General features: G+C 53.7%; 1 protein-coding gene across 2 annotated transcripts; it reads right to left on the bottom strand.

Moving 5' to 3' along the window:
* Positions 1 to 12828: 12828 nt before the first annotated feature.
* FOXA2 (forkhead box A2) lies at positions 12829 to 15461 on the bottom strand. Of its 2 annotated transcripts, XM_030946640.1 has the most exons (3): positions 15405 to 15461; positions 14632 to 14701; positions 12829 to 14158 (listed from the first exon to the last, which is right to left on the bottom strand). In XM_030946640.1, exons 2-3 carry the CDS (start codon positions 14698 to 14700, stop codon positions 12911 to 12913), a joined length of 1317 nt encoding a protein of 438 aa, XP_030802500.1. In that variant the 5' UTR covers position 14701; positions 15405 to 15461; the 3' UTR covers positions 12829 to 12910. The 2 variants fall into 2 exon arrangements, with proteins under 2 accessions (XP_030802500.1, XP_030802499.1); XM_030946639.1 differs by lacking the exon at positions 15405 to 15461 and having other exon boundaries at positions 14632 to 14755.
* Positions 15462 to 26276: the final 10815 nt, after the last annotated feature.

Genomic DNA, 26276 nt, shown 5'->3' with positions numbered 1-26276 from the left:
GAAGGGGGGGTTTGTGAACACAGCCCCGGTGCTGGGGGATGGCTCCCGGGAAAATCTTGCTCCTGGGACACCCCTTCCTTCCCAGAAAAACGCGATCACATCACCCCAGGTTTTTGTCTGCACTTTTGAGGGAGTTTTCCCAGCATTTTCCCCCTGAACTGGATGCTCCTAAAATCCCTGGGATATTCAGGGGGGTAATTAATGGGATGTATGACTCTGTTTGACATCTCAAACCATAATTTGGGATTAGGAATATGAAATCCTCTGCCAGGGCAGCAGGTGAAATTCTGGGATCTTGGTATGAGGCCAGGAGTGGGAGATTCCTTGTGGGAATCATCTCTTCTGGGTGGGATCTTCCTGGGATAACACCGATCCCATCACCTCTTGTGTTTGGCAATTCCCCACAGGAATTGCCTCTGCACCCCCTCTGCCTCAGGCTGGATCCAGGGAGCCCCAATTGTCCAAGAAACTTGGGATACCAGGAATTCCATGCAAGCTGTTCAAAGATTCCAAGGAAAGTATTAATTATATTTTTAAAGATTTTTATTAATATTAGTGTTGATATTCCACTGATATTTTTGTTATTTTTTTTATTATTCCCACCATTCCCAAAATCATTTTGGGGTTGGAGCTGAACATTCTCAGCACGGACAAAACATGGATTTGGGTTGGATTTTATCCCACCTCAGGTGGGATTTGACTCCCAAAACAACCGTGGATATTGGAAGTGCAAAGAGGGGATGAGGGGCCCCGAGTCCATCCAGCTGGGCCTGGAAAACTTTGGGATGGTGCTGGAATGGTGCTGAAATGATCCCTCATTCCAGGGCCTTATCTCATGGCAGAGAACCAGTGCTGGCACCGCTGCCAGGGGCACTTTATTCCCTTGGAAGGGAAGGCAGCAGAATTCCAGTGCCAAATCCATTGTTCCTAGAACAGGAATGACTCCAGGTCCTGCCAGGTTACAGAGCTCCCATTGTTATTCCAGAGCTCAGGATCACCCGGCTTTGAAGTAGCTGAGGCAGGAATGCTCCTTCCTCTCCACGTTGCTGCTTTTATTCCCTGAATTTTTCCCCCAGTTCCATGATTTAACTTTGATGGGGATTGAAAAAAGAGGAGCTTTAGGGTCACTTCCAAATGAATCATTCCATGATTCAGGCTGGAAGCAGCGTGGTGGGAAGCTGGGAGAACCCCCCAGGACCAGGAATGTTGTCTCTGGCACTGGGGTTTGGATGTTGGGATGAGCTGGACACGGGTGGGAAGAATGAAGGGCCAATGGGTTCCTGAGGATCTGAGTGCTGTTGGATCTGGAGCAGCGGGATCAGAAGGCTGGGAATCTCCTTAGGACATGGGAATACTGGATCATCTCCAGGTGCTTCCTGGCCACATCTCCCAACATTATCCCACCCCTTGAGCCCATGCATCCTGCGGGAAGGAGCCGCTCCCTCCGGCAGCTCCTTCTCCCGGCTTTGTATCCAATTTAACCGCTGGATTTGAAATGCCAGCAGAGTTAAGAGCAGCTGATTAAAAAGCGGGAGCCTCATCCCAGTTTTTAAACACGGAGTTGCTTGGCCGTATTTACATTAGTGTCAACTTTAATTTAAATCCCGCATAACGATATTTGCTTCCCTAAATTTATTCCCCGGGAACGCCGCGCAAATTACCCGGCACCACCGGCACCTTCTCTTTGTCTCCGGCAGAGTGGCTCAGGAATGAGCTCCTGGAAGTGTCATTCCGCCTCTTTAACGTCTCATTAATTAACCCATCCTGCTTTTGGGATAAGGTTGGAGCTGGTGGAGCACGGAAAAGGAATTCCAGCTGGATCTGCCTTCAAAATGGGGATGGGGATAAGTTTGATGAGCCTCATCTCTTCCAACTTGGGATATTCCTTGGGAAATCATGGAATTAAGGAGCCCAACTATGGTAAAGACATGAAACCCCTTTCCTGAGGGATTTTGGGATGAACAATCCCAGGAATGGAAATCCAGTTGGATCCACCTTTGAAAAGGGAATTAGGATGGGACTGGTGAGCCTCATTCCTTTCAGCTTGGGATATTCCATAGGAATTCATAGACTCAATAGAGTCCAGCCCTCTTTCGGAGGGATTTTGGGATGGGCAATCCCAGGAATGCAGTATCAGAGTATCAGGGAATATCCAGGTGCTCCGGGATTTCAGAGATATGTGGGATGAGCTGTGGGCGGCCCAGGAACAACAGGAGCCTCCTGCCTTCCAGTCTGACCACCTTGCAGGAAAAAGTGGGAGAAGGGGGATAAAGCCAAAAAAAATCCAGTGATTCCATGGATTTTTGGGACAGCAACGGAGCTCTGGGATTGACAAATCCACAACCTTTTCCCTGTTCACTCCTAAAATCCTTTCAGGATTCTTTCCAACAGCCCAGGGCTATTCCCAGCTCCCAGAACCAACAGGACAAAAAGTGGGAACAGCAAAGGATGGATCATCCCTGCTGGCTTTGCTCCTGATTCGTTTAGAATTCCAGCATTTCCCTGCCCTGAGCAAGATGAGATGTGGCCTGGACTAGAAGTGGCAGAAATTTCCCTGGATTTGAAATTTCCCAGGGAATGAATGCAGTGGTACCCAGCAAGGATATCCCCAGTCTTTCACATCTGGCTCTCAGATAGATTTTCCAGGAAGGATGATGCATATTTAGGATTTTCACATTCCAGGCTCATTGTACCCTAAATAAATATGGAATTCTGCATTTGGCAGCCCTGCATCTCCAGCCCAGGCTGGAAATATCCCTTGGAATGTTGCATTCCTGCAGCTTGCTTGGAATGAGGACAGAATTCCTCGTCCAAAAGGTTTTCTTTGCCTCAAGATATTTTCCTTTATCCAAGAGGATTTTCCCTTTATCCAAGAGGTTTTCCTCACCCAAAAGTGCTTCCTTTCCCTAAAATGTTTCCTTGCCCTAAGAGGTTTCCCTTTTTCCAAGAGTGTTTTCCCCTTATCCAAGAGGTTTCTTTGCCCTTGCTCCAAGAGTTTTCCTTGCCCCCAAAGGGTTTTCCTTGCCCCTAAAACCTTTCCTTGTCCCAAAAGGGTTTCCTGGCCATTCCCAAAGATGCCAACCGAAGGGTGTGGAAATGCCAGCGGAGGTAGCTTTTGCTGGATCCATGGAATCAGGGAAGGGCTGTGTTTTTACCTGCCTGGAAGAAGGGGCTCCACAAAAAAAGGGATTCAGGATCCATGGAAAAACCATGGGCCAGAGCCCGGATCTTGGCTCGGGAATGCCAGCGGAGGCGGCTTTTCCTGGATCAGCGGGATAAGGGAATCAGGGAATCAGGGAAGGGCTGCAGCTGTGCCCTTATCTGGCCGGAGGCCGGGGCTCCACAACAAAAGGGATTGGGGAGCCGGGTGATCCATGGAAAATCCATGGGCCCGGCATTGTGGACGCCCTTCTGCTGAGCAAATAGTTCAAACTGTTCATTCCCATCTCCCATTCTCTCCCTGGAACGTTGTTTGTGTCCTTGCATTTCATTCCGCAGGAAGATTGCTCCCTGGGCCTATGAGCAAACAGTCCGGAAAAGAGCCAACTATCCTGGCTTTTCCCTGGAGAACTGGCATTTTTATTCCAGCTCCAAGCTGTCAAAGAGCTGGAGAGTTTATGTCCGGATCCTGAATTAATTGCTTTAAGCTGGAGCAGCCTCCAAATGGCCAGGAGATGTTTATTAATAACGGTTCTCCCGGTTTTTTCCGGATTTTTTTTTGTTGTTCCGAGCTGTGCTCTCCCATCCCATGCCCTCCATTAAGTGCCTGGCCCAAGGAAAAGCCACTTACAGGGAATTAGGGAATGGGTCTGAAGGTTTTGGTGGCACGGGAAGCTCCCGGTAGGACTTTGGGCGCCCCGGGAAGGAGACGGAGATGGATCAGCAGGAGAAGGAGCTGGATCGTGTTTAATCCAAATATCCTCGGTAATTAACGAGGCAATTAACGCTGGAAAAAAATTCCAGGTGGGAATTAAATGGATTTGTGTTAGACATAAAATGTTTGAATGCTTTGAAATCCCGCTTTAAGGAATGAAGGAATAAAGCAATTCCAACGCCACTGGAAAAGCAGGAGCCGGGAGCGCCTTTGTGTAAATTTTCCACTTGACTTTTCATTATCTACCTGCCCCAAATCCATCTGTATGGATGGGATCAACATGGAATAGGAGAGATAAAAGCCAGAATAAATGTGCTTTGCATATCCCACCGATAAAGCTCCCTCCCCTTTCCCCGGAGCCGCTTTTCCAGGCAGCTGCATTTTCGGGAATAAATCATTTTGCCGAGGAAAGGAGAGGGAAGCAGAGTGGGGCTGCTCAAGTGTTTGCTTGGAATATTGATCCTGTCAAAGGAACTGCAGTTAATGAGTAACCGGGAAAAATATGCCGGATCTGCCTGGGCTCCCTGCCGGAGCATGGATACGGCTCCTGGCCCCCTTTGGATCCGGGAGCAGAGCCTGGGATGGGGCCCTGCCTCCCGCCGGGAGACCCTGAATTCTGGGGTGTTTGGAGTCTCAGGACTTCCTGTATCCCAAATCCTGCCTTATCCCAAACCTCACTCTATCCCAAATCCCGCTGCTTCCCAAATCTGCTGTATCCAAACCCTACGACACCCTAAACCCTGCTACATCCTAAATCCTGCCCCATTCCAAACGTTGGTGCATCCCAAACCCTTCCCAAATACCACTGATTCCCAAACCTTTCTTTGTTCCAACCGCCTTGCTCATTCCTGTGTATGATCCCATGGGATCAGCCTCTTGCACATCCAGGTGGTTCTCCCTCTCCTCATGCCAGCAGGAGCTATTCCTGATCTCAAATATCCCAAATTTCAGCTGGATGAAAAATATTCCTGCCTTAAAACCAGCTGAAATTCCTGCCTTATCCATGGGATGATCCGGAGCTTGGAGCAGGTTCCCTATCCTGTCCTGTTCTCCCTTCTCCCACATCTCCTCCTTTTCCATGAATCCCAGCACCTTGGAGAGCTGGATAACACTCCTTTCTTTTTTGCCCCTTGCAAGGAGAGCTCCTGGTGGGATTTATTTCCCCTTTAGGAACAGGATAGGGAAAAGGTTAAGAGGCACTTCAGGAGATCCACCCCATTCCGGGGCTTTTATTCCTGCAGAAAGCCCGATCCCATTTCAGCAGCTCCCGTCATCCCAAGTGATGAATTCCTTCTCCTCCTCCTGCTCCTCCTTTTCCTTCTCCTCACATCCTTGTGCTGGGAAAAGGAGCTCTGCTCCAGCACCTGCTTCCTGCTGGATTTATTCCTTGGAGGATCTTTCCTCATGGGAATTTCTCCTGGTCAGGCACAAGATTTTTGCCTTTCCTTATGGAAAAGGCCCTTCCCGGTTTTTTTCCTTCCCCTCCTAAAAATCCACATTGGGAATTTATAGGGAAGAGGGTGTGGAAGCAGACAAAACAAAGGGAAAAGCAGGGACGAACCAGTGACTTCCCAAAGCAGAGATTTCCTCTGGATGCTCCCGAAAAAACAGCTCTGCTGTCAGCTTGACATCTGCAGGGATTTTATGGGTTTGGGAATGATGGCCCCAGTTGGACCCAAGGGGACAGAAACTCCTGGAAAAGCCCCTTTGGAAGCAATTCCCACCTTCTGTCCCCTTCTTCCACCCAGGGCTGCTGGATTTGGTCCCCCCATCCCCAGGAGTTATTCCAAAATGGATTTGTACATCCAAACTTCCATCCCTTCCCTCTTTTCCTTCCACTGTGGATCCAAGGTGGGGCATTTCAGGAAAAGCTTTGCAAGGGGTTTAATCCCCACTCACTTTTATGGGACTTTTCCTGCCGGAATTTTTCCTTAGGAAACCCCCCCCCCCTCCCCATGCATCCTTCAAATTTCTGGGAAGCTCAGCATTCCCGAGGTGCTGATGTGATTTTACAGCTGTTTGTTTCCATGAGGGCCAGCAGGATCCATATCCCAGCCAGGATCCATATCCAGGCCATGTCCCCATTCCTGTCGGGAATTACTGGAGCGTGACCCAGGTATCGCTGCCGAGGACAGACACAAAGAGGCAATCGGAGATGGGAATCTTGGCCTTTAATAAGGATGAGGACATGGATGAATCCCGATTTATCCCAACTCCCGCTGCCACCGACTCCGTGTCCATTAGCTGAATAAATAAAGGAGAGGGCAGGGAGAGTGGGAGCTGGGAGCACAGAGCAGGGAGAAGCAAAGCATTCCAAGGGCTCCCAAATCCCTCAGTATCGCTGCCTTGGGGAGCGGGGCAGGAATCAAATCCCCACCTTTCCATTCCAGCTGTTTTCCAACAGACATAAGAGCATTCCTTGTAATGCTGGTGGGAGGAAAACCCTGTGGAAAAGTGCTCCTTCCCAAGGAAGAGCTCCTTGCCCGGCCTTCCCCGGGATCCAGATGCAGGAATCAGTGGAGTGTCAGGAATTCCAGTTTAGTGGGAGGCAAAGCACAGCCTCCTGCCAGATGATCCCTGCCTTTCCCACATTTTCCTTGGAAAAGGGCTCTGTGGTCCAGGGGAAGCGGAGAGGTTGGAGAGAGAATGAGGTGGGATGTGAGGAATGGGGTGGGAAAAGGAGAGAAAGGGGGGAAAGAATGAAAGGGGGAAGGGGGGGGGGATATGGGGAAAAGGAGGGAAAAGGGAAAGGAAAAAAGAAAGGAAAAAGGGAAATGGAAAAAAGAGGGGAAAGGGAAAAGTAAGGGAAGGAAACGGGGAAAAAAGGGAAAGGGGAGATAATTGAAAGGGAAAGAAAGGGAAAGTGGGAAAGAAAAGAAGAGTAAGGAAAAAGAAATGGGAAAAATAAGGAAAGGAAAGGAAAGGAAAGGAAAGGAAAGGAAAGGAAAGGAAAGGAAAGGAAAGGAAAGGAAAGGAAAGGAAAGGAAAGGAAAGGAAAGGAAAGGAAAGGAAAGGAAAGGAAAGGAAAGGAAAGGAAAGGAAAGGAAAGGAAAGGAAAGGAAAGGAAAGGAAAGGAAAGGAAAGGGAAAATCCAGCTGGAGTAGTCTGCTCACCCTGCAGCCGCCTCCACCTCATTCCTGGGTTTTAAACACTTTTCCTTTCTTTTTTTTCCCCCTAAATTTTTCCTTTCTTTTCCCTGGAATTCCACTTCCAGCTGTCGCTGCAAACAGAGCAGCCCGGAGGGCGCTTCCATCCCTCCATCCATCCCTCCATCCCTCCCCGCATCCCTCCATCCATCTTTTCCCAAAGAAATCCAGTCCCGGGCTCGGGACAGCTTTTCCCGTTCTCTCATTCCCTCTTCCCGGTTCTGTCCCTCTGGGATCCATCCCTGCGGGGCGCAGAAAACCCCTGTCCCCGCCGTCGGGAGCAGATCCTGGGATTTTCCCAGCGTTACACAGCCTCTGGACACCCTGGGATGGCAGTGCTCCTTTCAGAATATTTTGGGGAAAAATAACCAATTGAGGGGATATTTTTTCTACTTTCCCCCCTTTTCCCCCAATTTTTTTTCTATGTATATTTTTTTATTCTTTTGATTTTTCTTCTTTTTTTTCCTTTTTGAATTTTTCTTTTCTTTTTCTCTTTTTTTTATCCTTTCCCCCCCTTATTTTCCTATTCATTTCCTCTTTCTCCTATTTTTCTTTTTCCTTTTCTTTTCCTTTTGTTTTTCTCTTTTTTTTTCTTTTCCATCTTAGGATATTTTTTGTTTTATTTTGTTCCCTTTCATTGCTTTTTGCTCCCTTAAATTTAATTAATTTATTTATTTTCTTTTATTCCAGGAAACCAAATCACTCCCAAATCCACCTCTCCCACCTTTCCTCGGCTCCAGCAGAGTCGATATGGGAACAACACCAAAAAAAAAAAAAAAAAAAGAAAGAAAAAAAAAAGAAAGAAAAAAGAAAAAAAAAAAAAAGAAATCCCTGCTCTTCCCATATCCAGCGTCTCCGCAATCCCGGGTTTAACATTCCCAGAAAAAATCCGGAGCCGGCGGATTCCCCTTCATCCTTTAATATTTCCACTCCTATTCCCGGGCACTGGGAATAAACTTCCAACCTCCTTTCCCCCCTCCTTCCCTTTTCCAGCCTCTTCCCTACCTGGGTTTTGTGTGGTTTTGGATTAACCGAAGGGGATTTTCCAAAAATAATCTAGGATTAGGGCAATTTCTGGGGGAAATAGTGGGAATTGCCTTGAGCCTGAGCAGAATTACAGCTCGGAAAAGAAGGCTCCATCAGTTTCCCGGGAGACGGGATAAGCCCTACTTGGGTGTTCCAGCTCTTTTTAGCCCCATTAATAATTAGTCCCATCCTCAGCCCCGAGTTGTCCTGGTTTTTGGGGGGTTTTTGGGTGGTTTTGGGTTGGTTTTTTTTTTCCTTGGGATCATCCAGAAATGCGCTGGATGCTGCGGGCAGGGAAGGCAGGGCCGGCTCTTCCAGCGTTATCCTGGGGGAAAGGTTTGGAGGGAGAATTTGGGATCCCGCCGGGGCTTCCCCGTCCTCTTTGTGCTTTGATGTCCTTGGAGCCATCCCTGAATGTCATTAAGGGCCGGGATAATTAAAAGACGGAAAGAAAAAAAAAAAGGGGGGGAAGTCGCTTTTCCTGGAGGGAGAAGTCATGGAAAAATAAAAGAAAACTACGGATAACGGAGGGAAGAGAAGTGGCTGGAGCGGGGCTGATTTGGGAGCTCAGGCCCTGCCCGGTCCCGCTCGGCATTCCCCATCCGCATCCCAAAAAACCAAAAAACAAAAAACCCGAACCCGCGATTAGACGGGAATTGACGGGAAAACGGAGCAGGGACACAGCGATCCCGGCGATCGCGGGGAGCTGGGAATGCTCGGGAAAAGAGGGAAAAGCAGCCGGGAGCGGCGGGGCAGGAGCGGGAACGCGGCGGGATGGGCGCTGCCCCCGCGGCGGGGACGGGCGGGCGCGGAGCGCTAATTGGAGCTGTCAGCGTTAATTAGCCAGAGCTCATTAGCCGTGTCACCTGTCGCGGTGAGGGGACACAGACAGGGACATGAGGACACGGCCACCCTCTCCGAGCTGTGACCCTTCCCCCTCGCCGTGTCCCCGAACATCGGGAAGGGCCACTGAAATTCCCGGTTTTCCCGGCAAACACACCCGCGGGAATGTTTGGATCCCGGAATTTTTTTTTGGCCCAGGCGGGTGCAGGAAAGCGGGAGCGGCGGGAATGTCACTGGGAGAAACCCCCTCCCGGAACAAAAGATTGGAAGGAAAAAATAGGGGGAAATGGAGAAAATCCGCTACAGTTAAAACAGAACTCGCAAATTTCAGGGAAGCTCGGGAATTTGGGAATTGGGGAAGAGGGAGGGAGCTGGGCCCGCAAGTCCCGTCCCTGTCCCACAGTTTGGGGCTAAATCGGAGCCTCGAGGTGTCTCCCACACCTCAAAACCCTTCCTGTGCTCCGAGACTGGGAGATGGGATCCCAAAAAACGCGGATCCCTGAATCCACCGTGAATCCATCCCCCCGCGGCCTCCGCGGCGCTTCCCGCGGCCCCGGCAGCTCCGGGGCGAGCTGAGGGGGAGAAGGCTGAGGAAGAAGGGCTGGGAATGAAGCGGGAAGGGAGAAGGGAAGGGAAGGGCAGGAAAAGCAGGAGAAGGAGCGGCGGGTGTCCCCTACCTGCGCCCCGGCCGCCGGCCCGGCTGTGCGGGAGCTTGGGAGCATCCCGGCATTTATTGGAGCTCCAACTGTGCCACTGTTGACTTTAGCACAAAGCAAAGATTTCGCCGGGCGCCCGTTTAAAAATGAATATTTTACCAAGATATCGATCAGCTTTATAAAATTCACTTCCAGCGCCGCGGCTCCGAACGGCGCGGGCGGGGGGGGGGCGCCGGGAAAGGGGCCGCAATATAAGATCTGTGTAAATTTGCTGAACTCTGACGTGGTGGGGAAAGTTTACCCTCCTGGAATTTGGAGCTCCAGCCACCCCCCCCTCGCCGCTCCTGCTCCTCGTCTTTTTTTTTTTTTTTTTTTTGTTTTGTTTACTGACTTTGTTTATTCACAGCTCACGGTTGCTTAAACAGGCAGGAGCAGAATGCGCTCCTCGCTGCGAGGTTGGGATTGTGTGGAGAGAGGGGAAAATGCCAAGGGGAGGAGGGAAAGGGAAGAAATAGCGCCCAGCCGGAGGATTTTTGGGTTATTTCCCTTTTTTTTGGGGTCGTTTCTGACTCAAATGGTGAAGCGGGGAGGAGGAAGGGGAGTGGAAAATGAGGGAAAAAAAGAGGGGAGAAAAGTGGGGAGGGAAGAGGGAGGGGAAACAGGGAGAAGAAATGAAAGTGGGGAGGAAAAAGGGAGGGGAAAGGAGTGAGAAAAAAAAAGGAGGAAAAAGAGGGAGAAGAAATTAAATTGGGGAAGAAAGAGGGAGGAAAAAAGAGTGAGAAGAAAGAAGGGAGGAAAAGAGGGAGGGACAAAAAAGGAGGGAGAAGAAATGAAAGGGGGGAGGAAAGAGGGAGGGAAAACAGGGAGAAGAAAAAAGGAAGGGAAGAAAGGAAGGAGAAGAAATGAAGGGAAGGAGAAGAAATGGAAGTGGGGAGGAAAAAGGGAGGGAAAATGAGGAAAAAAAATGAAAGTGGGGAGAAAGGAGGGAGAAAAAAGGAGAGAGAGGAAATGGAAGCGGGAGGGGAAAGGGGGGGGAGCAGAGAGAAAAAATGAAGGTGGAGAGAAAGGAGGGAGAAAAGGCGAGGGAGGAGAAAGAAAAGAAAGGGAAGAAAAGAGAAAGAAGAATAAAAGAAGAGAGAAAAGGTGAAGGGAGAATAAAAAGGGGAGAAAAATAAAAGGAGAAAAGAGGGGGGATAAAAGGTGGAGGAAAATAAAAGGAAGGAAGGAAGGTGAAAAAAAGAGAGAGGAAAGTAAAAGGAGGAGAAGAAATAAAGGAGAAAATAGACAGGGAGAGAATGAAAAGGAGGAGAGGAAAATGAAAGAACCGAGGGGGGAAAAAATGAAAGGAGAAAAAGTAAAACGGGAGAAAAAATGCAAGGGGCGAGGGAAAAAAATAGGGGAAAAGGGTAAAAAACAAAGGGGGGGAAAAAAAAACGAAAAGGGGAGAAGAAATAAAGGGAGGGAGGAAGAAAAAGGGGGGAGGAAGAAGAAAAGGGGGGGATAAGGAAGAAAAAGGGGGGGAAAGGAAGACAAGGGGGGAGAAGGAAGAAAAGGGGGAGAAGGAAGGAAATAGAAGGGGAAAAGAAGAAAAAAGAGGCGAAAGCTCCGCGGAGGGAGCGAGATGCGAGCGGACCCGAGCGGGGCCGGGCCCGAGGCCGGGAGCGGGGGCGGGGAGGGGTGGGGGGGTGTCCTTGTCCCCAAAGCGGCGACACCCCCGCGCCCGTGCCCGCTGGCCGCGGGAGCCTTTTATGTGCTAATGCCACCCATTGCACGCCCCGCTTGCCATCGTGTGTGTCCTTGCAGAGATCCCGGCACATTTCTGCCCCGTTTTGTTTTTTTGGGAAGGTTCTTTTTTTTTTTCCCCTTCTCCTCTTTCCCCCTGCTCCCCCCCTGCCCCCCTCGCTCCGCTCCTCCCCGCTCGTTCCCTTTCTCCCCTTTTCTCTCGCCGCGGACAATGCGGAATTTTAAGAAGGATTTGGATGTTTAGTTGGGAAAAAGCAACATCGCGGCGTGGCCGGCGCTGCGTGGGAAAAACAACAAGTGGTTGGGAAGAGGAGGAAAAGGGAATGGAAGGAGAGGATGCGGGAGGTGTTGAAAATAAAAAGCTCCGCGCCTTTTCCACCGCCCGCCGAAAAACCGGGATGCTGTCCCGGGAAAGGCAGGGATGCCCCTGAGAGTCCCAAATCCCTCCCGGTTAACGCAGCTGGGATGATTTTTCCAGGATCGCGGGGCTTTGGGAAAGGGGTCCCTGATTCCCACCTTGGGCAGGGGGTGCGGGTTTTCCCTGGCCGCGGTGTCGGGGTGGGATGGGTGGGAATAGCGGGATCCTGGCGGGGAGCCCTCGGGCATGGAGGTGTCGTGGGATCCTGGAAGGAATAGTGGGATCCTGCGGGGATGGAGGGGCTCCGGAAGGGATGGAAGGAGGGCGGCAGAGACATCGCAGATTCCAGCGGGGGCTGGAGAGATTCCGGCGGGGGATTGGAGCGATCCCAGCCGGGCATGGAGCGATCCCAGCCGGGTTGGGAGCGGTCGCAGCCGGGGCCGGCTCGCTCGCGGGGATCCCGGGAATGCCGGCAGGGACAGCGGCGATGCCCGCCGGGAGCGGCGGGGGTCCCGTCGGGCGGCGGCGGCGGCGGAACAGAGATGCAGGGGGAAAAGCACCGCCAATACGACTTTAATGGAGTTCTGCGGCAGCTGCGGCCGCTCGCTACCAGAATACACAGCTCGAAGCCATAAATAAAGCATACAGAAACGATAAATTAATCCGATCCAAGTAGTTTACTCTCCCGGGAACATCAAGCATTTGCTTCAATTACAACAATCTATCCTGCCTTTTGAAATTTTTTTTCGTATTTTTTTTCTTTTCATTTTTGCTTTCCCCCCGTTCCCCCCCTCCCACCCCTTTTTTTCTCTTTCTTCTATTTTTTTTTTTTACAACGTCGCAAGACTTTTGGTTCTCGGTTTCTGAACTAGGAGTATTCACAAGGAAGGAGGGGTTGGTTCTGCCTCGGTTGGGGGTTGTTTTTCGCCCCCCTCACTCGCACACAAAAAAATAGATATATTTAGACCTCGTGGCGACAACGACAACGAAAAAAAATCAAAACAAGCCCCGGAGAACCCCCCCCATGCCCACCCCGCCAAACCAAACCACCCCACATGGAGCTCCCCCCCGGGTGGATTTGGGAAGGGGCCACACGGCTGCAGATTCCCAAATGGATGCAAACATCTGGAGCCAACAGAAAAAAAATAAAAAATATATATATATATATATATATACCGGATATGTACCGTGCTCAGAGTCCACTGCGAGGGGTATGGGGGGGGAGGGAAGGGTTTCCCCCTTTCTCCAGGAGCGTTTTTCCTGCTTAGGAGGAGTTCATGATGGGCCGGGAGTACACGCCTTGGTAGTAGGAAGTCTCTCCGGCCAAAGGCGAGGCCTCCAGGGCGCTTTTGTTCGTGACGGGCGCCATGGCCAGGCCCGCGGGCACGGGCGAGGCGTAGCCCGAGTAGTGCATCACCTGCTCGTAGGCCTTCAGGTCCATTTTGTGCGGGTGGTGGTGCTGGTGGTGCGGGTGGTGGTGCTGCTGCTCCGAGGAGGACATCAGGTTGTTGATGGAGAACGGGTGGTTGAAGGCGTAGTGGTGCTCAGGCTTCAGGTGCCCCTCGTGGGCCAGCCCGGCGTGCGGCGGTGCCAGCAGGTGCTGGCCCGGCGAGGCCGAAGGCTCCCCGGGGCTCAGCCCTTTGAGGTCGGCCAGGGTGCGCTTGTGGTCCTGGCAGGGCGAGGAGCTGGCCGGGGACTCGGCGCCCGCGGAGCCATCGGAGCCGCCCGAGGAGCTGCCCTCGCCCAGGGGCTGGCTGGCCGCTTGGCCTGGGCCTTTCTTGCTGCCGCCGCCGGCGCCGGCAGAGCCGTCCTTGGCCGCCAGCTGCTTCTCGCACTTGAAGCGCTTCTGGCGGCGCAGGTAGCAGCCGTTCTCGAACATGTTCCCCGAGTCCGGGTGCAGCGTCCAGAAGGAGCCCTTGCCTGGCTTGTCCGGCGAGCGCGGCACCTTGAGGAAGCAGTCGTTGAAGGAGAGCGAGTGGCGGATGCTGTTCTGCCAGCGCTGCTGGTTCTGGCGGTAGAAGGGGAACAGGTCCATGATCCACTGGTAGATCTCGCTGAGGGTCAGCATCTTGTTGGGGGACTGCTGGATGGCCATGGTGATGAGGGAGATGTAGGAGTAGGGCGGCTTGGCGTGCGTGTAGCTGCGCCGGTAGGTCTTGGGGTCGCGCGAGCGGTTCAGGTTGGACTGGCCGTAGATGGGGCTCATGGAGTTCATGTTGGAGTAGGGCGCCAGGGCGTTCATGGAGCCCGCCTGGCCGCCCATGGGGCTCATGCTGGGGCTCAGGTGGGCGCCCATGCCCGGCACGCCGGCCGAGCCCATGGCCGGCATGGCCCCCGCTCCCGGGGACATGCCCGTCAGCGAGGGGCTCATGCCCGTGTTGGCGTAGGACATGTTCATGGAGGTGGCCGCCGCCGTCATGTTGGCCGTGCTGCTCATGGCCGACATGGTCATGTAGGTGTTCATGCTGTTCATGCCCAGCCCCGCGTTCATGTTGCTCACCGAGGAGTAGCCCTGCGGGGACAAGCGACACAGGGCACGGGGATGGCGCGGGGGGGAGCCCCAGCCCAGCCCAGCCCAGCCCGGAGCCGGAGGCGCCGCAGCCGCGGGGCTCCGCGGAGGGCACGGGAGGAAAGGGTTAAATCCCGGCGCGGGGTGGTGGCGGGGGGGTGTGTAGGGGGGTTGTTTTTCTTCTTAATGAAACCCAAATATATTTTGGTATCTATATTAAAAAAAACCGCGGTGGCAGCAGGAGCGGCGGAGCCGTCCCGGGAAGCGGAGTTGCAGAGGAAGGGAAAGGGAAAGGGACATCCCTGCCCGGAGAGAGAAAAATACCTGGAGGGGTGGGAGGGAAAACAGGGAAGAGTCGCCCGCATCCCCACCCGCACCTCGGGACCCCCGCCCGCAGCGCCGAGCCGGTGCCAAAGTTAATCCCGTGCGGGGCCCGGGACACCGCGGGGTTTTGGGGCTCCCGGCTCCGTCCATACCTCGGGCTCCCCGTAGTAGTTGCTCCAGTCCGTGTGCTCATGGCCTTCCATTTTCACCGCTCCCAGCATACTGGAAGTGGAGTGCATGGCAGTTTAAATTTTAACAGCCACAACAAACGACGGCGGAGAGCGACCCAAAAAAAAAAAAAAAAAAAAAAAAAAAAAAAAAAAAAAGTCCCCAACCCTCCCTCCCCTCCGCCGGAGCCTCTGGAGGAGGAGGAAGAGGAGGGAGGGAGGAAGGGGGGGATGGAGCGGCGCTGGGGCTGGGGTGGGTTTGTTCCGCCGCCGCTCCTTGGGTGGGTTTTCGCAGCGCTCCGCGGCGGAGAGGCGCCCGGAGGCGATGGAGGAGCCGGAGGAGGAGGAGGAGGAGGGAGGAGGGAGGAAGAAGAGGAGGAGGAGGAAGAGGAGGACAAGTGCTGCAGTGACGTGGGTGCCCCAGTGATATAGCACGGAGCGGCCGGGCGAGCCTCCAATCCCCAGGTCCTCGGCTGCCCATTTGAATAATCAGCTCACACCTAGGCGGGAGCGGCTCCTCCGCGGCCCCGCGCACCTCTGCGCGCCTCCGCCACCGCCCCGCGCCGGGGGACACCGCTGCCACCCCACCCCGCTCCCGGGGGACACCATTCCCATCCCGCTCCCGGGGCACACCATTCCCGCCCCGCTGCCCGGACAGCCCCGACGGCAGCGGCTCCCCCGCAGCATTCCCGCTGGGAATGGCCCCGCTGGAGCGGCCGAGTGTCCCCCCCGAAGTCCCCGGTGCCCTCCCCACGCACCTTTGCTCCCCGCGGCGAACGGGCCCCGGGGCTCTGCCTGGCCGGCAGGTCGGGACGCGGCTCTTCCCGGCAGGAAAACCGGGACTGAACGGAGCAGGGAGAGCAGGGAAAGGGGCGGGCAGCGCCGGCGGGGCCGCGGGGGCCGGCCCTGTGCGGGTGCCGGTGCGGGTCCCGGTGCGCTCCGTCGGGGCAGCGCCGCTGCCGGAGCGCCTGGGAGCGGGGGAAAGCAGGGAAGGAGGAAAAGAGGGAAAGAGGAAGGAAGGAAGGACAGAGGGGTGACCAAAATTACCCCCCCGCCGTGGGTCTAAATCCGCGGTCCTGATGGAGGGGGGGGGGACCAAGGGCGACAGGGAGGCACCGGGGGCTTCCCCCCATTCCCACCGCCCCTTCCCTGCGCCCGCCTGGCTCCTCCGGGAGCATCCCCGCCGCTCCCGGGGAGTGCTCCATGAATTCCCACCTCGATCTGCACACCGTCATTAAAAAAAAAAAAAAACAAAAACCCAAGCCAACCGCAAACCTGATTTATTTGGTTTTTTTGATTATTTATTTATTAATCTATTTATTTAATTACTTATTTATTTATGGAGCTTGCGCTCCCCAGGGGGCTCCCCCTGCCCCGCATCGCCGAGAGTTTTTAACCACCCCCCAAAACCCCTCCAGGATCCTTTCCCTGCGCTCCCAAATCCCTCAGGATCCACGGGCAAAGGAAAACAACCCCGATCGCCTGCTTCTATCGCGATAGCCGCGGCGATAGCCACAGCCCACCTCCCTCCCAGCCACCCGCCGCCCCTTCCAGGCGTTTTCTGCCGGGATTTGGGGGATTTTGGGGGGACGGCCCGGAGGGAGATGCCACCCCAAGAGGGGGGACACCCCAAAAAGAGGGAGGGGCGGCCCCAGCGCGGTGGCGGGGCGCCCTCTGTCGCCTGCTGTGCCTGCGGGGGGGGGACGGGAGCGACACCCCGGGGTGGGGGGGACACCCAGGGAGCCCCCGCGGGGTCACAGCCGGGGTCACCCCCGGGCACCCCCTGCCCGCAGCCCCGGACCGCCCGTCCCGGCGGGGACGAGGTGCCGGTGCCCCCCAAGTGCCGGATCCCCGCTCCCGGCATTCCGAAGGAGCTCTCTGCTCATCCAAAGGCTCGGGAAAGGGGAATTCTGGGAGGATGGGGTGAAATTTGGGATGTGGCTGCCGGGCAAGCTCAAGGATTCTGCTCTCTGCTCCTGGCTGGATTGGATGTGACCCCCCACGCTGGTTTTCCACTCCCTTTTCCCTCGGACCAGGAGGTTTGTTCCGATGGATTCCAGAGAGGCCGGGATGAGCCTTTCCCTGGGCAATTCCCACCCTCAGGCCTGGGCCGTGCAGATGTTGGGGCAGATGTTGGCGCAGATGTGAGCACGTCTGGCACCTCCTCGCGAGGGTGGCCGGAGGTGACACCATCCCGAGCTCAGCAGCCTTCCCAATTTCCTGCTTTTTCCTCTTTGCCAGGCGCCGCTTCCCTGCTTTGGCTCCACAGAACTTGGAATTTTGTCCTCACCAGATTTTCATCCAGGTGTGGACTAGGAGCTGCCCTTAATCCTTGGATTTTTGATCCTTCAGGACATTCCTACCACCCCAGACACTTAAATCCCATTTTCCCTTTGTCTGTCCCACAATTCTCCCATCCTGCTCCATCCATGGAGCATATCCTGCTGGGAATGGTGGTGCCCATCCCGCTCCATGTCCGCACAGAGACAACCACAGCCACCACATCCCACTCCTGCTCCTCAGACAAAGCCTTTGTCTCGGGAACACGAGGACACGGAGCAATTCCAACATTTGTATTCAGCAACGTGGGCCCGGAAAAGCGGCTGGATGTGGGATCGACTCCGGAGGCTCCGCTCCCACATCCAACCACCTCCCGCTGTCTTCTCACCTTCCACACCGATAAAATTCATCTCTCCTAAGGAAAAGAAACAGGAAAATTTATATTTTTCCCATAAAAAGAATGTTTTTAGGAATACCAGGACGGCTCAAAAAGAAAAATTTTCTGTGGTGTCTTATTTAAACATTCCCGGTTGGAAAGAGCGAGTTCTGGGCCATCTCCACCTGATTTCTTCTCTTTAATATTTAACTAATATTTATTTTAAATTTAATTTTGAAATGATGCTCTTATTTGCATTGGGAGCCAAGGCTTGGGAGGCAGCTCCCACTTCCCAAGGGATGGCCGGAGCCTGGATGGGCTTTTCCTGCATCCATCCCTTGCGGCAACGCCGGTGCCTTCCCTCCAAGCTGGATAATTATCCCTCTTCTCCTGATAATTATCATCATTAATCCAGGATAATGAACTCTCCTGGTCGTGCTGCTCCTCCGAAAGAAAGGCAGGATTGGGTTTTTCCCTTGAAATCAGGAAATTGGGAGACAGAGGCTCCTGAAGAGCCGCCCTTCAGGAGGATTGCTGGAGACAAAAGGCAACTTGTCGGATTTATTGAGACCTTTCCCTGATAAGAGACGGAAATTATGGATGAATCAGTGCCTGGAAGTACTTCAGGAAGAGGTGGGAGATGGGATTGAGGAGGGAAGAGGGAAGGGTGAAGGTGAAGCAGGATAGGAAAGCTCCCATTGCTCCCGTGCTGCCTCTGGCTGGGTTTATTCCCAGTTTTTCCTGTAGGATCCATGTTTGAAAGGTCAAGAGCTCTGCTGGGTTGAGAGCATTCCCAGGAGCTTCTGTTCCGACAAGCAGAACAAACCATGGGAAGATGGATGAGGATGAGGATGAGGATAAGGATGACGATGAGGATGATGATGAGGATGACGATGAGGATGAGGATGACAATGAGGATGAGGATGGTTCACATTCCTGAAGCTGGGAATTAAGCTGAGCATTCCCACCAAAGCTCTCCAGAAAGAGCCAACAGCACATCCCAAGGTCACATCCAGCACAAATTTGGGAGCACACACCAGGATCCTGCTCCTGAGTTCCCACAAATTCCATACATTGGGAAAAGTTACTTGAAGGACTCGGATGGGGACCACCGAAATTCCCTCTTTTTCCCCACCCACAGAGCCTCAGCTCTGGAACAGGTGCCGGAATTCCACTGGGAATTCCCACAATTACACCGGCCAATATTGACTCAACTATTTGAGGAACTCTTCAACCAAGTCCCTCCTAATTAGATTCCATATTAAATGGGGCTGCTTAATTCCGAGAAAGATTTTCCAAGGCCTTAGCAAGGCTAACAAAGGAAAAGCTGTCAGTGTGCAAAAATTTTGTCTCTTTAATATCCCAAGGATATCCATCCTTTTAACTCTGGAATGATATCCTTCAATCCCAGGGGCAGGCAACTTGGCTTCATCCACGAGGATTCCTGAGGATCCACATTTGGGATACATCCCTATTTCTGGCATTTTCACTCCCTGTTTTAACGTTCCTTCCTGCTCTGTAATTATCCAATGTGTCGATGAAGGGAAGGAGCTGCTGGAATAAAATAAAACCCTGGAAAGGCCCAATGGGAATAAATCCCCATTATTAGGAATGGAGCACCAGCAGTTATCCCAATGGGAACAACAACTTCCTGGGACAGCATTCCCAATGCTCCCTGGGGACAATGCCAGCATGAGGTGGGAATACTGGGATGGTGGGATGGGATCACAGCGGGAATGGGCAAAACCCCCTTGGAAGAGCCCAGCAGCCTCTGGAAAAGCTCCGGAGCAAAATCAACAGAGGGCATCTGCCGGCTGTTTGCCGTGGGCCACGTGATGCCCATTCCCGGCTTTCCAGCAGCACGTTTTGCTGGATAAACAAGATGCGCAGGCATCTGGAATGACGGCCGGAGGAGCCGGCTGGCTGCGGAAAACCGGGAGTTAACGGATTCATCCCCAGCTCCCACAGCACAGGGACGAGGATGAGCGGAGGGAGATGCCCAGATCAAGACAGAAAGGAAAGAAAGTCTTCCTCACATCCCAGGAAAATCCTGCCGTGGATATTTTCTCCCAGCGGGCAGGGGAATTTTCACCTGACTGAAATATCCGGGGTTTGGGTTCATCCCGGGAATTATTTTTTATGTTTAATGATCAGTTGCTGAAAACTGAAATGTCCTTGGGTTCCCAAGAAGAAAACAAACAGGAAGAAAATGGAATCTGGAGCCTCCTCCCAAAACCCTGGGCTTTAATAGCTCCCTGTTATTTCCTAACAAAACCCCTGCGCTGCTGGAGAGCTTCCAGCCTGGCTGAGGTGCTTCGATTCCCACTGGGAATTCGCTTCTCAGGACAGGGGGATGAATGACCCCCAAGGACAGTCCAGCACATCATCCAAGGAGCAGAATTAAGGGACCCAGCTCCCAAATTCCTTACACATCCCATAAAAGCAGAGATGTGCCCAGTCCCAGCCGTTCGGAACTGACGGGATTTGGAATGGGTGCTGGAGCAGGGAGACAGGAGCGTGTCCCAGCTTTCTCAGCGCTCCGGGAGGCTGCTTTTCCAAGGAGATCCATCGGAGACAGCCTCTCCGAGGATTCTGACGGACATTTATAGCCCTGTGAGTCATTCCCGGCCTTGTTTAAACCAGTTAGACCTGGCCAAGACCTTGAAAATAGCTCCATTTATCCCGAGCGGCTCCATTCCCGCGTTCCGGGTATAAATAGCCGGCGGAGCTGCTCCGAGCTCGGCAACGCAGGCACCGCTCATTCCATGTCACCCTCCGTGTCCCCTCCTGGCAGTCTGCTGCCAGGGCACCCCGTTTTCCTGGGAATGAGGTGTCCCTGGCAGCGCCCGCAGCAAAACAGCCGGAGTGGAGATTTCTGCTTCCAAAAAAACCACGGCAGCTTGGGATCGGGCCCTGTCTGGGAGTCTGCGGTTCCATGACCACTAATAGCAGGCCAGGATCACCCCATAAATCTGTTCGGGGTCGGCACAATCCCGGGTCTGTGCCTCGGGATGAGGCACTGGCGGCGCCGCGGTGACAGCAGGACACTCGGATCCCCCCGCCCTCCGCCTGGCCCGGCTGGATCACGGTGGGAATTTCGGAGCCACCCCATCCCAGCACCGCCCTGCAGGTCGCTGCCACCTGCAAGGATGTTCTCACGCACTTCCACTCTTCTCCAGGGGCAAAAAATATCCCATTTCAACTCGGGCTTTAAAATCCAGGGAAGCTTTGAGGGTGGGATCGACTTAATTTTGCCAGACAAATGGAAATCCTTTGTTTCCACTAAAAAAAAATTATTTTCAGTTTGAGGAGGAGCCTTTGACACCTGCTCCCAGCCCTGGTAAAGGTGGAAAACAGGGAATTTCAGGCTGCCTGTCCTGAGTGGGATGATGGCACAGTTCATCCCAGCCAGGCTGGCTCCCACAGCCAGAATCCAGAATATTTCCAAGAATTTTTCCCCCTAAAAGCTTTTTCCCCCTAGACACAGTGAATCCTCCCAGTAAAATTCAGAATTCCTGTGTCCTTGGGACCTCGTCCCCTGTGCTGCTGGCCTATGGCAGGCAGATGAATCCAGAGCCTTTGGATGCTAAATCCAGTGGGTTTGGGCTGCTAAATCCAGGGATTTTGGCCTTCAAAATCCAGTTGTTTTGGTTACTAAACCCAGTGCCTTTCGATTGGGAAACCCAGTGCCTTTGGCTACTGGATCCATTGCCTTTGGGCAACAAAACCTGGTGTTTTGGACTACAGAATCCAGTGCCTTTGGATTGGTAAATCCATTGCCTTTGGCTTGCTAAATCCAGTGATTTTGGACTGCTAAATCCAGTGCTTTTGGACTGTTAAATCCAGTGATTTTGGACTGCTAAATCTAGTGGGTTTGGCCTGTTTAATCCTGCGCCTCTGGGCTCCTAAATCAAGTTCTTTGGGCTACTAAATCCAGTGATTTTGGCCTGTTAAATCCAGTGCCTTTGGCTACTAAATCCAGCATTTCTGAGGCTACAAAACCCAATGCTTTTGGCCTGCTAAACACACTGTTTTTAGCCTGTTAAATCCAGTGTTTTTTGGCCTCTTAAATCCAATGTTTTTGGGGCTACTGAATCCAGTGGTTTGGGCCTGCTAAATCCAGTGCTTTTGGCCTCTTAAATCCAATGTTTTTGGGGCTACTGGGCTGCTGAATCCAGTGCATTTCCAGGGAAGAGCTGTTCTGCAGAGGGATGGAAAAGCTCTGTGATGGCGGCAGCTCCAGCTCTCTCCAAACATTTCTCCCCCCTCACTCTGATTTTTTTTCCCCTCAGAGGAAACAGTGCCCAAATCAACACCCGCCCCAGGAACGGTTTTCCGCGGATCGGACGGCACTTTCTGTCGGAAAAACTTCCAATCAGCTGCATTCCCGAGCTGGGCTTATTTTTCACAGTTTTCTGAGTGCGTTTTGTTTTGGTGCCAGAGTAAAGAGCTGCAGGGACAGACTCCAGCCCAACCTGCAGCAGCAGCAGCAGCAGCATCCTCGCTGGGTTTTGGGAAGGAGAGTGGGCTCTGACCTACATTCTCCACTTGGAAAAAGACAGGTTATCTCTTAACATCCCGAAATGCTTCTCCAGGGACATGAAGCTGTGATTTGGAGGCCGAAGGAAAACCGCCCTCTCCCCCAGAAGCAGCCTCCGGCTGTTTTGCAGCTCCGGCTGTTTTGCAGCTTCCCAATCCCTTTTCCAGAGGGTGGAACAACCCTTAACCAGAGCTTTTTAAAGCTCTCCCACCTTTGCCTCCTCTCTTCCTCCAGCTCGGTGTCCCGGCGGCGGCAGAACAAGACGGCTACAGAGCCTGCTGGAGCTGGTGGCGTGGAATACACTGGGAGGCCTTTTTTTTTTCCCTTGGAAAATATTTCCCTGCCGCAGGCTGCGGTGACAGCAAACATTCCTGCCGGGGCTGGCGCGGGGAGGCATCACCCTGCGGGATGGATGGCTGGGGCTCCCGGGGCGGCTCCGGCCCTTCCCTTCCCTTCCCAGGGTGCGATCCCGCTGCCGCTCCCCAGGGATCCGGGCCCGGCCGCACAAAGGCTTTTTATGCTCCGGGCACCGGGGGTTGTTTTTCCAAGGGAGAAAAGAGGAGCTGGCGTGGCCCCCCGGGAATATCCAGGGGAGCCCTGGCCGCTCCGCGTGCCCTCGGCTCACCGGGAAAAAGGGAGGATTGTTAAAAAAAAAAAACCACCTCGGATCCGGAGCAGGGAAGTCAGGGCTGTGGTTGTGAATCAACAGAGCTGCTGCTATTTCCAGCTTTTTGGGAGCAGGGATAGAGCCCCCCCCCCCCTCCCTGGCCAGGTGTGCGCCGAGGGATTTCGGGAGCCGCCGGAATGGTGGCACGTGGCACACACGTGGATTTGGTCCTTCCCTGAGCTTCCATGGGCAATTCCAGTCCCATGGAAGAAAAGTCATGGGTCTTTTCCATTATGGGTATTCCAGGGTCCAGGACGCCCTGGAATACCCATAAGATTTTAATTTTATTTTTGTCATGGATCACGGAATTCCAGAATGGTTTGGGTTGGAAAGGAGAATAAAGCTCATTCCATTCCATCCCGCCATGGGCAGGGACACCTCTCACCATCCCAGGTGCTCCAGCCTGGCCTTGGACATTTCCAGGGATAGGGCAGCCACAGCTCCTCTGGGAAAACTGTTCCAGGGCCTCGTCACCCTCCCAGGGAAGGATTTTCCCTCATATCCAACCCGAATCCACCTTCCTCCAGCTTTTCCCCTTGTTCTCTCACTCCATGCCCAAAGTCCCAAATGACCATGGAAAGGAGCTATCCCAAAATTCCAGGAGCTCTGCTGGTACCAATACAAGGGGCTCAGCGGGACCACAGCAGGAGCTCCTGGTTTTCCTTCTCTTTTACAGCAAGGAAAAGCCATTCCCTGGGGCCATGCAATGATTCCAGTCCCACCCAGCCCTCATCCCACCGGGAAGCACCCAGGGCTCAGGGCTCTGCTTATCTGCGGGAGCAGCCTCCCTGTCTCCATTCCCAACATTTCCAGCCCCATTTTTCAGCTGATTCAATCTCAGCCGAGGAGACAGAGCTCCCCGAGGTCTCCCACCACGGATGAAATCCACTCTGGAGGGGACACAGCTCATCAGTCCCGGCTCCACTTGGGAATGGCGGGGCTGCTCCTTATCTCCAGAGATAGCGGCTGGGAGTGACCTCATCCACCGGGATTCACCTGATGGAGCACCGGGATTCCGGTTTATATTTTGGGGTTTATCCCAGTTTTCACTGGGAGGGTGCAGGTAGATCCCGACTTTCAGGGTGAGGGTGCCAGAGCAATTTCCCAATTTTCACAGCCAGCATCCCAATTCCCCAATGAGCACCCGAATTCCCACAGCGAGCATCCCAAATTCCACAGCCAGCATCCCAATTTCTACAGCCAGCATCCCAATTTCCACAGTGAGTATCCCAATTTCCACAGCCAGCATCCCGATTCTCACGGCGAGCTTCCCAATTTCCACAGCGAGCATCCCAACTTTCACTGGAGCACACAACTTTCACTCCAGCCCCTTTTCCCCCTCCACTTCCATCACAAAAGATCCCCTAACAGGACAACATTCCCAATCCACAGGCACCACCCCCGGCCCCTGAGGCATCCCTGCATCCCGAACTTCCACTCCGCTCTTTGCCCTTTTAGGCTTGGGGCGGGAGGTTTCCCACTGCTTTTCCCATCTGGCTGGGAAGCCGGGATGCAGCCGTGCCCCCCGAGTGCCAATCCCAATCCCTGCTCCCATTAACACCTCATCAGCTCCCGGGGATCCCGACAAACACAGCGCCGCTATCCAAGGAAATACCGCGGGCCTTGTGATGCAGGGCCCCCGGAGCGGGAAGAGGATGAGGAGCGGGATATTTCCTGGCCCTTGGATGCGCAGCTGCTCCCAAGGCCAGCACCTCGGTGGGCAAACAGCACCTGGGAGCGCAGGGAAGCCAGGATGTGGATTCAGGAAGCATCCCTGCATCCCGCTGCTCCATGGAGATGCTAATGGGCTCCCCATTATCCCGGCTTCCCGCTGCTCCCGCCGAGGGATGCTCCCGCTGCTGGATTAGGAGCAGCGCGGGGGGCTCGGCTGGCACCCGGCCGCCGGCCTTGGGAAGGGAGGGAAGGAGGGATCCAGGATTTATTCCCGCGGTCAGGAACAAGGCGCTGACAAACAGCCGCCGCTGGCACCTCCTTTGTTGGGAATGCTGCAAGGAGCATCCGGAGGCTGCGGCGGAGATAAAGCAGCCTGGCAGCTCCAGGGAGGTCAGGGCTGGGAATTCAGGATGCTCATCCATCCCTGCTCACCGGGAACGGGACAAAATTCAGGAGGAAACATCCGTCGGAGCAGCGGGAATGGGGGGAAGGCATCCCCAGCTCATCCCGCTGCTGCTGGATCCATCCCGAAGGATTCAATCCATGCAATCCGCTCCCACTTTCCTGTGCCAGCACCTGCAGGGTCTCCCAGAAAATTCTGATCCACAGGGATCCTCAACTCCCACTCCTGGACACCCCAGAATCCCACCCTGTGCCTGAAGGCGTTTTCCAAGCATTTCTTAACAGGATTTGCCTGTGGAAAAGCTTTGGTGACCCAAAAAGGGGATTTTTGGCAAGGAAAGTTCATGCCAAGGGCATGGAGCATAGGACACATTTCCCATGCCAAGCCCCAAAACATCCCTATGGAATTCTATACCTCACTGTGCCAGAGCCTGTCCTACTTGGAAAACGTTGGGAAAGGGGAATCAAACCTCAGGCTGGCCACAGTGGGATGCTCAGAATCCCTCGGGATTGATCCCTGATGGAGCTTGGGATGGGAGCCAGTGGCATCATTCCCACAATTCCCTAGGGATGTGGGTATCGCTCCCTGGAAGGCAAAAAGTCTGGCTCACACACGGGATTCATCCAGAGGGAGACATGGAAGCTCCAAAGGGCAAATCAACCCATTTGGAAGCAAACTGGGAGCAACCCCAGTTATCTCCCAGTGGCTCTGGCTGAGTGATGAAATCAGGGATAATCCTGAGCTCCGGGCAGATAGCACCTTCCCAGCCCCTCAGAACCAGCTCCCACTGCTGGGTTCTCCATTGGAATTTCAACAAAACTCCCAGAGCTGCCTTGTCCAAGAGCAGCTGGTTTTTTTTTTGGGAAGAGCCAGTTTGGGAGCCAGTGTATTCCATGGAGTGGCAGGGATGGGAATACTGCCAGGATCAGCCCCATGCCCTCCCTCCTCCCAGAAGGAATTGTGTCATTCCAGGTGCTGACATCATCAGGGAGCTCTGCTGGGCGGCTCCCGGGACAAGGCAAATCCCAAGGCACATCCCGAGGGTTTCCCTGTCCTCCCATTCTGTCCCAGTCTCCTCCTGCAGCGCCCCCACATGGGAAGAGCAGCTCTGCCTCTGGGCTGGAGCCTCCAGGGCTGGAAAACCCACATTCCATCCATCCCAAATCCTTTGGGATTGCAAGTCATGGATGAGCAGAGCCCAAACTCCTTCTCAAGCTGGGCCCTTCTATGAGGATCATTTTTCAGGAGCTTCCCAGGTTTCAGTTTAAAATTTCCAGAAATATTCCTCAGCCGCAGAATCTGATGTTTTGGGGAACAAACGGATGGGAAGCATCATTTTTTAAGGAAAATCACGGAATCTCAGCAGAGTAAAGGCTGGAAACATCCAACCATTCCCTCACCACTGAACCACATTCCCAAGTTTTAAACCCCTTCAGGAACTGGGATACCTGGGCAGCTCTGCCAGGGTTTTCCAACCTTTTCCATGAGGAATTTTTCCCTAAAATCCATGGAAAAGAAAAGCTTGTGCCCCATCCCTCCCTTAGATGTGGCCACATTTCCAGCACTCCCCCACTGCCCCCAGTTTTGCCTCCAAAGGATTTAGCCCAGAAAAAGAGATTCGTTCCCTTCCCAGCATTCCCATTGTCCCAGAATTCCGTGCACACCTCGGCAGGCGGGAGCTGCCAGCGGC

Source organism: Camarhynchus parvulus, chromosome 3 (genome assembly GCF_901933205.1).
Source record: "Camarhynchus parvulus chromosome 3, STF_HiC, whole genome shotgun sequence".
In the NCBI taxonomy this organism is placed as follows: domain Eukaryota; kingdom Metazoa; phylum Chordata; class Aves; order Passeriformes; family Thraupidae; genus Camarhynchus; species Camarhynchus parvulus.
The sequence above is the reverse complement of the archived record's forward strand: the minus strand, read 5'-3'. Positions and strand labels throughout refer to the sequence as shown.

Bases quoted from the DNA above. Each gene is read 5' to 3' on its own strand.
- FOXA2 (XM_030946639.1), bottom strand. From the start codon at position 14,718: ATGCACTCCACTTCCAGTATGCTGGGAGCGGTGAAAATGGAAGGCCAT. The intron at 14,159-14,631 runs GTATGGACGGAG...TTGTCCCCGCAG, and splicing joins ACTACTACGGGGAGCCCGAG to GGCTACTCCTCGGTGAGCAA.